This window comes from Rutilus rutilus, assembly GCF_951802725.1.
Source record: "Rutilus rutilus genome assembly, chromosome: 10".
Lineage (NCBI taxonomy): Eukaryota > Metazoa > Chordata > Actinopteri > Cypriniformes > Leuciscidae > Rutilus > Rutilus rutilus.
Genome location: NC_140215.1, coordinates 25,787,712 through 25,803,752, shown reverse-complemented (window position 1 = coordinate 25,803,752; position 16,041 = coordinate 25,787,712). Strand labels below are relative to the sequence as shown.

General features: G+C 42.1%; 2 protein-coding genes across 4 annotated transcripts in view; one reads left to right on the top strand and one right to left on the bottom strand.

Annotated features, from left to right (window-relative positions):
• st6gal2a (ST6 beta-galactosamide alpha-2,6-sialyltranferase 2a) overlaps positions 1-5,333 on the top strand; it is a 94,111-nt gene extending 88,778 nt beyond the window's left edge. For all 3 annotated transcript variants that reach the window (XM_084421060.1, XM_084421061.1, XM_084421062.1), the window contains exon 6: positions 3,380-5,333. In XM_084421060.1, the coding sequence (XP_084277186.1) occupies positions 3,380-3,627 (248 nt within the window). In that variant the 3' untranslated portion in view covers positions 3,628-5,333. The remainder of the gene's footprint in view (positions 1-3,379) is intronic.
• tmtops2b (teleost multiple tissue opsin 2b) overlaps positions 1-16,041 on the bottom strand; it is a 61,834-nt gene that overhangs the window by 2,182 nt on the left and 43,611 nt on the right. Inside the window, exon 3 of the mRNA XM_084421063.1 lies at positions 11,977-12,210. Coding sequence (XP_084277189.1) covers positions 11,977-12,210 — 234 coding nt within the window. The remainder of the gene's footprint in view (positions 1-11,976; positions 12,211-16,041) is intronic.

Sequence of the window (16,041 nt, the reverse complement as noted above, 5' to 3'; positions counted from 1 at the left end):
TGCACTTGCTTCGCTGCTCTACGAGGCCACTCCCAAGCCACGCCTACTGGTTAGAGAGCAGTTAAACAACAAAGCTAAGCCTCCGTGACAAAAACTCCGTCTGCCCGGGTTTTTGAGATCGTCCAAAATGTCCGGGATTTGGCTTTTGCGTTCTACAGTCGCCATTCATTGTGTTTACTGTGGCGAGCAGGACGAGGCTAAGGCCGCGGGAGAACGACGCGAGGCCGGTGGCGTGATTACTGTGAGACGCACCGGTCTCGTATCTCTCAAGGAGGAGCGGGTATTTTCTTAGCAATGGTAAAACGCACATCAACCGATCACTTGTTTAGCGTTCATGTAAACACTACATTCAGATTCACCAATCGGAATGAATTCAGTTAGATTGAAACAAAAGGTGTGCATGTAAACAATGAATGGCGACCGCAGAAATCAAAAGCTGAATCTCGGACATTTTGGACGATCTCGATGGCCGGACATGTCCGGGAAAAAGAGAATGTACGGTAACCCCTACTACTCAGCTTTCTCCACAGAATAAGAACCCGTTAGCTTAGCTTCCAAATAAAAGATGGCTGATACTGTTTGTACATTCAGTTAGAGTGAGTGAGTGAGATCCCACCTTCTATGGGCGGGTTGAGAACATGCGGAACTAGCTCCTACTACTGGCTGTAGTCTTTAGCCTCTGGCCAAAAAATCCTCCGATGACGCAAAATGACGATTTTTGCGTCATCGGAGGATTTTTTCCAGACAAAAAATACATAATTCTCTCGTCTCAGGGGGATAAAAGCATGGTAATTCGAAAATACTACAGGTTTTCTACTGATACGAAGCTTAATGCTAAATCCTGAAGTATCCCTTTAATGAAATTACTGGATTTTGCCCAGCAAAATTTCACAGAGCAGCAATAAACATAACTGCACCTTTAACAAAAGTAAAATGCATTCTGGATTGTATTTTGCTTATGTAAAGTATATGCTGAATTTTCTCAGAAATTGGTGAAATGTTTTGCTGTGAAATAATTATTTTCTGCTGTGATTGGTTATTTTGTCTTGTTGATATTGGTGTGAATAGACAGCCTTAAAGTCAACATGAAATCTAATTTATTAATACACATTATAATAACATGCACTGATAAATTGTGCCTTGCAATAACAAAGGGAAAACAAATCTTTCATCAATGTAATGACGTCTTTAAAATGATAGACTGTCGGCTGACTCACAAGGAAATATATAGAAGCTTGTTTCTGCCACTGAATGAAAAAGAAAGGTAATTGCAACGATTTTTCTCGCAATTTTAAGTTTATCTTGCAATTCTGACTTTTTTTCTCTCAAAATTGCAAGTTTGTATCTTACAATTTTGGCTTTATAACTCACAATTGTGAGTTTATATCACGCAGTTCTAAGAAAAGTCAGAATTGCAAGGGGTAAAGTCAGAATTGTGGGATAAAAATTCGCAATTACGTTTTCATTTTTTATTCTGTGGTGGAAACAAACTTCCATAGAAATATTGATGTTATTCAAGTAAATGGGTTGTGACTGTCACAGTTTGAGTTTTTTAATTAGTGATTGACCGATATGGGTTATCTCTGGTGGCTAAGAGTCATTCGCTGTTGATTCTGACCACATGTTCGCTCTATTACATTTTATTTTCCTCAACATTTGGTAAAATAAGTAAAAAAAAATGAATTTGCATTGCTGAGAGAAAAAAAGTCACAGATAAGTTGCATCTGTGTACAAGTCACATTTGATTACATTCAGTAATGATGTAAAATACCGGTAAATAAAAAGAAACATACAACAAAACCTTTAACACTAGAACTACCGGAATTCCATAACTACTAGAACGACCATAGCGGTCATTCTGACCGTTCATACTTTGACTATCATATGGCCGTACTGAACGTCATTTTCGTCATGTCATATCTATTGTACATGTTAACCTTCTCTTTTCCAATGAAGCTTTTAATTCCTGTCGTCATAGCCCTTAAAACAAGCACAAAAGAAAGATTGCCCCGACAGGTGCAATTCCTATGTGAGGAACGTTTTGCGTCAAAATAATATTTTTTTCACCGCACTCACCACGTGAATAGACATGCACAAAAGTTAGGAAACGTCAAAGCTTCATACCGTTTAGTACAGCCCTGTTTGTAAATAAGTTCAATAATCAATACAAAATCTAAAAATAAATGGATCTGTTATGATAGGTAATAATAAACAGGACACACAATTTTAATTCAGATGAATGTGAAAATGTATTTTCCAGCCTAATTGATAAATATTTTCTTATTTTCTTTGTACAATAAAAACAAATCTTATGATACAATAACTTATAACATATATACAATAACAAAAACACTGATACATTTGAATACATTGTAAAAACTTTCACGGACACGTATGCAGCACAATACAGTAGCTACACACACAAACAGGCTAAGAAAAAACATGAACATTAGCTAAACAAGAAAACGAACTGCTTTAGAACGATTAGTTTCAGTGAACAAAAAATATTAACGAACAAAATCAGGTTAACTGCCAGTTAATATTTTTTGTTCACTGAATAACTGCCCATTTGAATGGCGCAAACACCCCACATCTTTGACGCTTACGCACATTCCACACAGGTAAACACCGCCTTTCGTGTGCAGCTCCCACACACCACTTTGTGACATTTGGCACATGTCTCCTTGGTTTTATTTTGTTTGCAGTTCCTCCAGTTGTATGGCTTTTGATTCCATGTGGTCAGAGCGAAGTTCGCTCGTCAGTCGTGTGATGAAGTCCCTCCGCGAAACTTGCAATGTAGCGGACTTATGATATCTATAATGCGTGCGGTCAAAATGACCGTCATGGTTATTCTAGGTAGAAATAGTCAGAACTGTTTAGTGTTTTGTGATTTTAATAAAATAACAGTGTCAGAATAAAATATACACATATTTAGGAAAAGTCAGAGTCCTACAGCCACATTTATTTTATTTTAACAAAGTTATTACACTGTAAAATTTAAAAACGGTCAAAATGACCGCCTTGGGAGTTCTAGTGTTAAATTTAACTGTATCCAGAACTGAACAGGAAAGAAAAATATATTAAGTAGCTTATAAAACAATTTCATTATTATAAACATTTATTACAAAACTACCTAACAGAAACTACCAGTGTGTGAGAGGTGTGCAAGAAACTTGGGCTCACTACTGCTCTCATTTGGCGTGAATTGCGCATGTTTTGCGTGCTTGATGTTAATTGCATCATAAAATGCAATGCTGCGGCATTGAAGTCACAGCATGTTTCAGATGATAAAAACTGTTTTTCTCTTCCCCTCAACCCTAATCTCATGTGGTGTGTGTGGGCTGCTTTGTTAATATATCTAGTTCTGTGTGTGTTTCAGGCATCCTACTGATGATGTCCTTATGTGAAGAGGTCCACGTTTACGAATACATTCCTTCGCTACGGAAGACGGATCTGTGCCACTACCACGAACGTTACTTTGACGCCGCCTGCACTTTGGGTGCGTATCACCCCCTGCTCTACGAGAAGATGCTCATCCAGCGCATGAACGTCGGCTCAGAGGAAGACCTCAAACGGAAAGGCAAGGTCACACTCCCCGGTTTCAGGAACGTCCACTGTGAGCCCTGAACAGAAAGACGCAATAACAGACTTTGTAAAAGCAGAAGAGCTCTGCAGACTGACGCAGGACCACGTCGAGCCGGCTCACAACGGACCGTGTTAGGTAGACTATGGATGGTGTTCTGCGGGGCAAAACATTCTGCTGTAGTTCCACTCAAAAATGCATTGCCTGAGCCTATGCTTAAATAAAGATGCGAGAACAGCAATAGATACGTCATGAGAAAAGCTTTTTTTAAGATCCGTGGATTTTTTTTTTTTGATTTTTTTTTTTATTCTTTTTAATTGAAACTCTGTTTTTCACAGGGTTGGAAGTATTAGCAGTCATTGACACTGAAAGCTACACTGTTGAAAGCAAGCATTCACAAAGGCTAGATTTAAAGCTTCTCGCCATAACGTGATTGTTTTTTCTTTGTAAATTAGGTGTTGTTTTCTGTAATGTAATATACAATGTGCCACATTCAAAAAACCTCTGAGAATGTTTTGCTCTTCCAGAACGTCTCACTGAACTGTGGCAAATGAATCAATAGTTTTTAGAGTACTTTATTGACATTTACCTGTTATTGTACAAATCGACTAAAGGAGTTTCTGAATGTGACAGTGGTTCATTTTAATTCTCTTCAAATGGTTTTATACTTTGAAAACTTTCAAGACAGGTAGTTTACAGAAATTGTTGTTGAATCAGGATTTGATTCCTTGTAATCTGGGACTTTAAGGATGCTGGCAATATAACAAGTGTGTTGGTGATATCATTTGTTAAGGTTTTAAATGTCTTGTAGCCCCTAAAATCTGGAGACTCCCGTCGGAGACTTCTTTAAAAGCGAATGACTTACCAGAGCATCTTTGCGTTGTCTTCTCTTACATGTACAGTTGTTCATTTGAAACAATTCACTTTGTGGTGCAATTTTTCTACAGAAGGTAAAACTTGAAGGTTTATTTACCCGTGTGCATTGTTTCAATGTGTGCCATTTGAATTAAAACAGAACTGATTTTTCTGTAGATCTGGTGAGGAGAGCTAACGTCTGTTTTAATCGCTGTTGTATATTGTAGAAGTAAACTAGTAATTGGTGATTTCACTCAGGAGCTCACGATACTCTCACCAGGGTGAAATACTTCATCTTCCTTCTAGTCCTATGGTAGGCTGAGGTTGTAAAGCAAATATTTGACCTTTACTCTGTCCTGTTTCCCCATGTTGGGGGATTGTAGATGTAGAGAAACACTTTTTTTTTTCTTTTTTTTTTTTGTATACTGTTGAATACTAAAATAGGTTTGGCTGTAAAATTTCATGGCAGGTTTAGAGCCTGTGAACATGCAGTGTATCATCTTCTCATTGTGACTCATTGTGTGACGTCACACTCACCTCCAGTCTGTGACAGACAGATAATAGAAGTGAGTTTTTTTGGGGCCTTTTCGCCACTTTTTAACGGCATGGTAGTGGAGAGGACGGGAAATGACTGGGAGGAGAGCATGTACGCTTTCGTTTCAAAGTTTGGGTTCAGTCAGATATCTCTTATGCTCTTCAAGTCGGAATTGACTTGATTAAAAATACAACAGTAATATTGTGAAATATTACAATAAAAAAAACTGGTTTCTTTTTGAAGCTGCTTTCTTTTTTGTAGCAGCCATTCTTAGCAATGTTGAAATCAATTCAGATTTTTGTGGAAACCAAGATATTGCTTTCCATGATTCTTTGAAAAAATAGAAAGTTCAAAATAACAGCATTTATTTTAAATAAAAAAAAAAGAATAATCTTTTGCAACATTATAAATGTCTTTACTGTCACTTTTGATCAATAAAAGTGCTGGTTCACACAGAATGGGCTTCTTCTTGTGAAAGGCGGCTTCTTTTGTTAAATAGAACTTTTAACTGAGCACTACATTTTTAGAATGGCACCATTCGCGAGACGGTGCAGAAGACGCGAGTGCAGCGGTCAAACGTGTCTGTCTAGCGCATTTCACATAGAAAAACAAGAAAAATCCGTTATGTGAAAACCTTCTTTATGTGTCCTTGCTGTAAAAAAAAAATTGAATAAAAAAATTAACTTATTTAAAAAAATGTCACTGATCCCAAACTTTTATAGAATGGTATACGTTAACTGTTAGGCCAAGGCTCTCCCAGATTTTTTTATTTAATCTACATGATGGCCAAATGGTCATGTGACCTTATAGAGGGACTAAAGCTCTGCCTTCTACCTTCTCTTTAGTCTTTAAGCACCCTGCGATCAGAGGCAGAGTCGTACGTCCTTCCTCTGTGAATGTCTTTAAGCCTTTAACAAGGTGTCTTAGCGGCATAAACTCTGTCTCTCACCGAGAAGAGACCATGTGACTGGAGATCTTGCCGTTTTAAGAGTATTATTTGAAGTATTTTCTGTAAATTGTTTGGTTTTTCGTGTTATGGGGTGATGTGACTACTTTCGGGGAGGGCAGGGGAGGGGAGAGCATGTGACAAAGCGGGGCTTGTTAGTATTCATATAAACCTTAACATTAGGATTTAGCCTGTAATGGGAAATATGAGCTGGGTCTCTAGGTTTAGCTCTGTTTTGAGCATAAGATCTTTGTTAACGAAAAGAGGAAATGCAGGTGATTTCACTGGTGAACCTCAATGTTGTGTCATAGATGTGCACAGTACGATTCTGAGGATAATGTGCGGTTTTCCTGAGTTTGTGTGTGAGAATGTTTGAATGGTACTGTATCAGTGGTGCTGTGTATCTGTGTCAACTTTTCTTAATTTAATTGACGGTTTCCTTTCTTCTGTACCTTTCCTTTTCATAAATGTTTTTTTTCTGTAATTCTACACCACACAGCCTTTTTTTATCCCTGCTACTACTGTATGTTATATCTGTGAAAGTATTGATCTTTTGACTGTAAATATCAGCAATTGTCTATTACAGGCCAGTTCACGTTCAAAAGCCATAGGATGTTTTATAATGTTTCTTTCTCCATGTGTTAATACACATTTGTCATGGAGTTAAATTTCTAAACCACTACATGATTGTGTGTTCTTTTGACCATTGATTCTATAATAAATACTTGACCCAGTAACATATTGTGTGTGCTACTTGTGAATTTCTTGTCCCTCTTCTGGTTGTTTTTGTAAATCTGTCCAGATTTGACAGAAAACAAAAATGTATTTGTAATGTATTCTTTAAAATATCTGTAAAAGCAATGGTTCTCAAACAGGATGATTTGAACATTTAAAACAAATTATTATTAATCTATTAAAATGAATTATAATTTAAATGGGGGAAGGGGGGACTGAAACTTTTTTTCACCCTGAATAACGTCTCGGTTACGTACTGTATGTAACCCTCGTTCCCTGCGTAAGGAACGGAGACGTTCCATCAGTGACTGACGAAATTGGGGGTTTCAGGGAAGATATTTTGATTAAAGATGACGAGGGTACATTAATTTAAAAACAATGATGATGAACATGGATAAATCACACTACATAACTGCAATATTCCATAAAAAATAAGAATAGTCAATTTTGATTTCATGGTGACTTTTAAAAAAAAACCTGAGTATTCATAATAAATTAAATTAACCATGATACATTTCGTGATTCCTGAAGTTTCAAGAGCTGAATGTTCTTTAATAGAATCAGTTCCCTTTCGTACGGTCATTACGAGTTACGTCAGTGACTGACAAAATTGGGGGGTTCGCTTAGAAGCCGATCACCTTCAAGTTTTAGAAAACGAGCCAATGGCATGAAAATGCCTCTGGGGAATTTGCATGCCGCGACTGCGCCCCACCATGTGGGTATAAAAGGAGGAGCACTGGCAATCTCGCATTATGTTTCCTCTCTGAGGAGCCGAGACTGAACTCCAGGCTATTCCAGCGGTATAGCGGTTGTGGCAGAGGGACGTAACGTTACATATGTAACCGAGACATTCCCTTTCGTACGGTCACTACGAGTTACGTCTGTGACTGACGAAATTGGGGGTCCCAGTATAATCACGCCACATCGGCTGTCTTCCAGTGCCCTGCGCAAGACTGAGCTCCATGTAGTGAGACTAGCACGAACGAAGGGCTAGGCTTAACATAAGAATACCAAGGTACACTGGGTAACATATCCCAGGAGGAACATGTAACACAATGCCTACCCGTTGGGAGGACTTAAAATACACATATGACCCGCATACGGGATGCATATGGAAGACTCAGAGGTATCCAGCCCGCAGGTTGGAATGTTTCAACCTTGAGGGAGAGGGAAAACACGAGCTTGATGGAGACTTACCGTGGAAATACACATGGGGGTCACCCGACGGGGGAACCATGCACATGGAACACCTAGCCAATCACGAGGGCTGAACAACTGGGCAGCACTCTGGTGACGGCATCATCAGTGAAGGAGGAACTCAAGGTCTTGGAAGGAAGAACTCATCCGCACGTATCCAGTCCGTGGAGTGGAATTGCGCAGCAAACGATGACACCGAGCGGGTCCTATTACCGGCCACTGGGGGCGAGTACATGAGAGGACACTGGCTCCACTCTGAGATTGCAGAATCTCGCGAATGTGTAGGGTGTCGCCCAGCCTGCAGCTCTGCAGATGTCTGTCAGTGAGGCGCCATGCACTAAAGCCCAAGAGGAAGCCTGGTGGAGTGTGCCTTCACCCCAAGGGGGCACGGTGTGTCTGGTAAGCCAAGACAATGGCGTCCACTATCCAGTGAGACAACCTTTGCTTGGAGAGAGCCTTTCCCTTCAGCTTCCCACCATAACAGACAAAAGAGCTGGTCTGAGGTCCTGAAACACTGCGTTCTGTCTACGTAAGCACGAAGGGCACATATCCAGGCCGGGGTCTCAGGATCACATGAGTGTTAGCCGGCCCGAATTCCAGGCATGCTTCGTCAACTGAAAATGCCTGCAGGTCCCCTACCCTCTTGACGGAGGCCAAAGCGAAGGCTCAAAGGGAGCTCTCTGCAGGGCAGATAGTACCTCTGTGAGGTCCCAACAGGGTACAAGAGGAGAGCGAGGAGGATTTAATCTCCTCGCTCCTCTAAGGAACCTGATGACCAGGTCATGTTTCCCCAAAGACTTACCTTCAACTGCATCGTGATGTGCGGCGATAGCGGCAACATACACTTTGAGGGTGGAGGGAGACAGCCTTCGCTCAAACCCATCTTGCAGGAAGGAAAGCACGACACTGATTGGGCATTTTCTGGGGTCTTTTCGGCAAGAAGAGCACCAGATGACGAAGAGGTTCCACTTCACTGCATAGGCATGTCTCATGGACAAGGCTCTAGTGGAAATGATGGTAGCCACCACCTCCAGGACCCACACGTGCAGGTTCCATAGATCGGGACGTGGGTGCCCCGTCTCTGAGAAAGGAGGTCCTTCCTCAGAGGAATTGGCCAGGGAGATGCTGTCGCGAGAAGCACGAGTTCGGAGAACCAAGTCCGGTTGGGCCAATGAGGCGCAACCAAAAGGACCTGCTCCTCGTCCTCCCTGATCTTGCACAGGAGCTGTGCAAGAAGGCTCACTGGGGGAAACGCATACTTGTGGAGGCCCCGCGGCCAGCTGTGCGCCAGTGCATCCGTGCCGAGGGTCCCCTCGGTCAGGGAATAAAACAGGCTGCAATGGGTAGAGTCTTGGGAGGCAAACAGTTCTACCTGTGCGTCACTGAACTGTTCCCAAATCAGCTGAACCGTCTGGGGATGGAGTCTCCATTCCCCAGGAAGTGGCTGAAGCCGTGAGAGCTCGTCGGCTGCACGGTTTAGCTCTCCTGGGATGTGAATGGCTCGAAACAAACTCAGATGCTTCTGATTCCATAGGAGGAGGTGGCGGGCGAGTTGCAACATACGGCGGGAGCGTAAACTACCTTGTCGGTTGATGTACGCTACTGTCGCGGTATTGTCTGAGCGGACAAGTACATGTTGGTCCTTGAGCAATGCACGGAAGCGGTGCAGAGCCAAACGTACCGCCAGCAACTTGAGGCAATTGACATGCCAAAGGCACTGGGGTCCTGTCCAGGAGCCCGCAGCAGCATGTCCATTGCACATGGCACCCCAGCCCGTGGTGGAGGCATCTGTTGACACAACAACATGCCTGGAAACTCGTTCTAAGGGCACTCCGGCCCGTAGAAAGCTGAGGTTCGTCCACGGGGTGAAGGTCTGACGGCAGGCCGGAGTAACTGGTACTCGGAGCGTGCCTGGTTGCCATGCCCACCTCGGGACTCGATTGCGAAGCCAGTGCTGGAGGAGCCTCTGAAAAAATTTAGAAATGTCTCAGGCAAGTCAGCAGCATAAGCTGCGCACATGGCGACCGAGACTATTTCCATACCAAGAAAAGAGATCCTCTGCACGGGGGAGAGTTTGCTCTTTTCCCAATTGACCTGAAGGCCCAGACGGGTGAGATGCGGGAGCACCAGGTCCCTGTGTCCCCAAACCTGGTCTCGAGAGTGAGCTAGAATCAGCCAGTTGTCAAGATAGTTCAGGATGCAAACCCCGTGTTGATAGTTCAAGATGCGAACCCCGTGTTGCCGGAGTGGCACAAGGGCTGCCTCGACGACATTCATAAAGACGCGAGGGGACAGGGCTAACCCGAATGGGAGAACCGCGTACTGATTTGCCTGCCCCTCGAAAGCAAACCGTAGAAACGGTCTGTGTCAAGGAAGAATGGAGACATGAAAGCAGGCGTCCTTCAGGTCGATCACTGCAAACCAATCAAACGGACGAACGCATTTGAAAATGCGCTTTGCTGTCAACATCTTGAACGGAAACCTGTGAAGGGATCGGTTCAACGCGCAGGTCCAGAATTGTCCATAACCCACCGCTCTTCTGTGCTACAATGAAGTCTACGATCGTACCCTTCACCAGTAGGGTGGCGACCTCCGCACGCATGACAGAGGCATTGCCACCGACCATGGTGTAGCGGACTCCCCGAAAGTGAGGTGGAGGCCATGCGAACTGAATCGCATAGCCGAGCCTTCTGATTCTCGCTACCCAGTGGGACAGTTTGGGAAGCTCTAACCAAGCTCCCAGGAACTGAACTAGCGGGGTCATGCGAACCACAGACGTACCCTCGGTGGGGCAGCGAGGCGGAATGAACGGCCCAGACGTGGGAGGCATAGCGTCCCGTTGTGGGGGCACGGTCATTTGCCGCGTCCTGACAGAGGAGGCCAGGGAAGGACCAGCGTTCCACAGGGGCCTGCTCTGCTAGGGGTCTGGCGACAGAGGGGGACGAGAGTGGCGAGGCGGAGCGTCGCACACTGCCATCCGCGGCCTCTTAGGGCTCAGAGATGGGTGTATCAGTTCTTTCTTTGACTACATTAAAGGAACACTCCACCGTTTTTTGAAATAGGGCTTATTCACCTTCTTTCCTACATTTAGATAGGTGGGCAAATGCATTTTTGTCTCAGTGCATGCATTGTTTTAGTTTGACAGGGTCGGCGCTAGCTTAGCTTAGCTTAGCTTAGCTTAATGAATGGAATCCTTTGTTGCCAGCTAGCATGTCCTGAGTAAAAGTGATAAAAAAAATTAAATAAAAAAAACCCCACCTAATTACCTCTTGTGGCCTGCGTATTCACAACGAGTACAAATAGCGATGCAGATTAACACTAGGCGATTTCCTAGGCAGATATTGACTTGGGACTATATTAGGGGGAAGCACAGGCGAAGCACTGCTACTTAGGCGCAAAGATATCAGGGAACTGATTCTATTGAAGAACATTCAGTTTTTGAAACTTTAGGAATCACGAAATGTATCATGGTTAATTTAATTTAATATATGAATACTCAGGTTTTTGTTTTAAAGTCACCATGAAATCAAAATGGACTATTCTTATTTTTTTGGGAATATTGCAGTTTTATGTATTGTGATTTTTTTTCATGTTCATCATCATTGTTTTTAAATTCATGTACCCTCGTCATCTTTAATCAAAATATCTCCCCCTCCCTCTTGCATCAACATCTCTTTTCTGATGATGCGTTTACTGGCACAAGGGCGGGACAACCTGTCACTCACAGGACATCACAGCAATAGCAAACCTTAACCATCCAATCAATATCCCATGAACAAAGTCAAGTCCCGCCCATATTTTTTCTTGTTCGAGAAGCCGCTTCACTCTGATATACCCCACAAAGAAAAGATAAATATAGCAACTTCCATTTCATGCCAACTAATAAAAAAAGTTTGAAAACAAGCAGCTTTCTCATAATTGCAGCAAAAAACTTCTGAGAAGTTTTATTCATGCATTCAAGCCCTAGTAGTCTCTAGGGTTGGGCGATGTCTACCAGTTTGTCATCAGACGATGTCTACAGTAGCTGATGTCTGTCAGCCATCGCAATGGACGATGGCATCGTCTATCGGCCCAACCCTAGTAGTTACTGTGTATGAAATATAATTTAGTTAGGTATGCTCTTACCTGTTTGTTCATCAGGATGTATATTAGCGGGTTGATGACTGTGCTGCTCTTGGCGAGGAGAGAGGGAACCACGCTGGCCACGGGTGAGATGATTCCTGGCTGGCCAAATGTAGCCATCATGGCCACGACACCATATGGCATCCAGCACAAAAGATAACACACCACGGTGGTGATCACCATGAACAAAACATGGTATTCCCGTTTTCGCGCTGCTGTCTTGCGTATCTTTCCTACCTGAGAAAAAGACAGACACAGGGACACTTATATATGAAGTGATAAGAGGTTGTAGAAAGAACTGGCAAATTTAAAAATGTTGTTTCTCAATGTAAACATTTCATAACGGCCCTTTGTCAATTCAACTGTGTGCATTAATACAAAATGATTCTCTTGAATTAAACAATAAAAAAAAAAAATCACTTTTTTTAACAATTTTTGATTTAAACAAAAATGTCTTATAACACAGGGCTGTTGAAAGTTTTATTCTAATTTGTTGATGAACATTCTAAGGAGTGCAATAGAATGCTGCAGGGATGATATATTTTTGTTGGCCAAAACCTGGAAACTAATTACCATTTTAGCCCTTGGGGATCCATCCTACAAAAGTCAGTTTTTACAAAAAAAATTATGTTTTTAGTTAAATGTCTAAAATAAGGTATATATTGTTAACACAAGCTCAAGATATTGTCATGTTTTATTCTACGACAAAAAAAAAAAAAAAACATCACTAATAAAAAAATGTTTTAAGCTTTTACTTAACTTTTTTTCTTGTAAAAGGCAGTTACTAACAAGTGGCTAAATAGAACTACTGAGGTTACTTTGACATTAAGCCAAACAAGATGATGTGGGTGTGTGTAATTTACGTTGTACAGCAAAACATCCAAGTATTGTCAAGTCATATTTACCACATACCTTATTTTACTCATAAATTGAAAACCTCCATTATTAAAACCCATAGGAAAATCTTGATGGAACCACTGGCGAATTAGTGTTCCGGTATTTGACGTCAAGACTGCAGCACTCTATTATTTTCTAGTAAATGCACAGCTATGAAGTTCCCGGTCTTTTGTCCCTATTACAGTTCCACATCACTTTGGCCAATTATTTGTTGAATATTCTGTTATAAGTAAATGGATTGTGAATGTAATTTCATGGTGAATTTAAAGAGAGGTTTGTGAATTATATTTCAAAATATACAGCACGAGGAAGAGGTAAATAACATTGATATTTTTTTTTTTTTTAATGGCAGGCAGTAGCATTATTGCCTTTTCATCCATTCGTAATGTTATGACGACCAACTTACAATAACTGAGAAACAATAATCTTACTGTACATTTTTGAAGTTCTGATTTCATTATGACACTGTGGGTGGGGATGAAAGTAAGTGCTTATTTATCTTTGACACTATCCTTCACGAGGACCCTTCATGAGGTATGGTCCTTACCAATGCCCAAAGTGCACTCTGAAGCCTGAAAAGTCCTGTATAAGCCACAACATTCAATTCAAATAGTATTTTTAATTTGCATGCCTTTCAGAAATGACAAAACAACAGTCTGTACTTATCGGAGTTCTCTGTGCATTATGTAGAATTGCAACTTGTAAACTAAATATTACTAATATAACTTCTGGGATTTATTCAAGAGGGCAAGAGGTACACTAGTGACTGACGCTAGAAGCAGCCATCTTTAACGTCCTTGTTGGCACGCCCACTTCCCATGCCGGAGACCCCGGTTTGAATCCCACTCCGACCAGGTCGAGTTGGTTTGGTTACACAAGTTTTTCAGGTCAGAACATTGAAAGATCTGCAAGGGGTATAGTATCAACCAAGAGGTGATGCAGGAACTGCACTCAGTGGCCGTCTGTGCCTTACGGGCTACAACGGTCACACCACAGGATCTGGATCAGGCGATATCTATCCGATACCCACCTGTGGCTCAACCTTGCAGAGATGCGGGATGAAGAGAAAGTACACTTTCTTGATGCTCCAATCTCCAAAGGTTGCCTTTCCGGCCACACTGTCGAGGACTTTGCACAACAGTTCTCTACAGTGAAAATGCAGACGGAGGCCATCAAGCACATTTTGGTGGCCCCTTGCAAAGGCTGCACCGGCCCTACCACCATTTGGGCCGGCAGCTCAACCCCCAAAGAGGTCATCTCGCAGGAAAGTAGCACTGCCTTCCCGTCAGCAGACTGTGAAAAACCCTGACAATAATTTGAAGCGGCCCTGAGATGGGCGACCCCGGGAAGGAGGAGAAGCTGCCGATCTGCCTGCCCCAGGACTGGAGATAGGCCTCACTCCCGGTGAATTTTTTTGTTTGTTTTATACTAATCCAAGTGTAAAATAATAGATCCGAAACCAAAATTATTCAGGGCTGTGAATAAATACTCATATTCTATGCGAACGAAGGCTTTTTGTGCATCTACCGATAACAGCACCTCTGGCAGACATGAGCTGCTTTGCGAATAAAGTACACTGAACAAAATTATAAACGCAACACTTTTGTTTTTGCCCCGATTTTTCATGAGCTGAACTCAAAGGTCTAAGACTTTTTCTACGTACACAAAAGGCCTATTTCTCTCAAATATTGTTCACAAACCTGTCTAAATCTGTGTTAGTGAGCACTTCTCCTTTGCCGAGATAATCCACCCACCTCACAGGTGTGGCATATCAAGATGCTGATTAGACAGCATGATTATTGCACAGGTGTGCCTTAGGCTGGCCACAATAAAAGGCCACTCTAAAAGGTGCAGTTTTACTGCACCTTTTTTTACTTTACTGGTCCGAAAACCAGTCAGTATCTGATATGATATTGTGGCCTGTGGAATGTTGGTTTCCACTGCAGTTTAGTACAGCTTCAAAGTGGATGGGATTATAGACTGATCGTTATAGTTGCGCCGCCACCTTATCTACTGACCACGATACAGCCATTTCTTGCCACTTCAAGTTGTGTGCGATGGTCGTTTAAAGCAAGTCGTTTAAAAAATGTGTGCGAACAAATGATACTGCGGTGGCTGTTGCTGATTATTTATATCTAGCGGGTTTGGTGTCTCATGTCGCAAATCCAATGACTCTGGTAGTAATGATTCTATCTGACTAATTAGAGATCAGCAGAGTTTACACGTCACATTTTAGTACCGGTACGGCTTGGTTGTAACTGAGGTGGTACTAAAAAAAGTACCAGGTCCTAGGTAATGTACACAGTGGAAAACCTCCCAAAAGTGAGCCGTACCGAGCCATAACATGCAGTGAAAAAGTGCCATTAGTTGCTCGCATTGCGCCTTTATCTCTGTGGCCTGGACCTCGACTTGTTTGTCTGTTTTCCTCCACCGTCACACTCTAGGCCATCTTATCTGGTTTGGTGCATGTACAGTGCACATCTTCACATCTTGCCGTCCAAACCGGAACCAGGGACCCCAATTGCCAGTCTCGACACAGCGTCTTGTTTCATCCATCAGGGAACAGAGATTACAATAGTAACTGAGACGTTCATGCAATATACTTGCATCCACACAGAAACACAATGACAAAAAACGAATTTATGGTTTGAATGCATAATATGCATTTCACAGTTTAATCTGTTTCATGTTGAAGACTTGTGTGTCTTAAATAGCCATTAATGAAAAAAGAGGCTAACCAGTCAAATAGGGCTATAAACTTTCTCTTTTGTTCTTACACATCTACAGAACTCCCTTGATTAACAACTGTAGTCACACTTGCTTTGTGTAATTGTGCAGCTGGGACAGTCTATTTGTTCCATGTGATTGTCTTCTCTACCAAGAGACATTAAACTCTTCACCAGTTATCGATCTCTGCTGTCCAAGATAGAATAAAGAAAAGAGAGAAGGTGCAGAAATGAAATGAGGCTGAATGGATTAGCCATGTTCCACAGAGAGTCGCAACTGAAGGAAAGTACAGAGAAAGCACTGGAGTGGTTAAGAATTTGAGCCATGTACAGTTCAAAAGTGAGAGGTTGATTTATAACCAATAACCTCATACATATTATATGAAATGTCGACCCAGGATAAGTTACAGGACTGTGCAAACATTAAGAGTGTTGATGGAGTCCA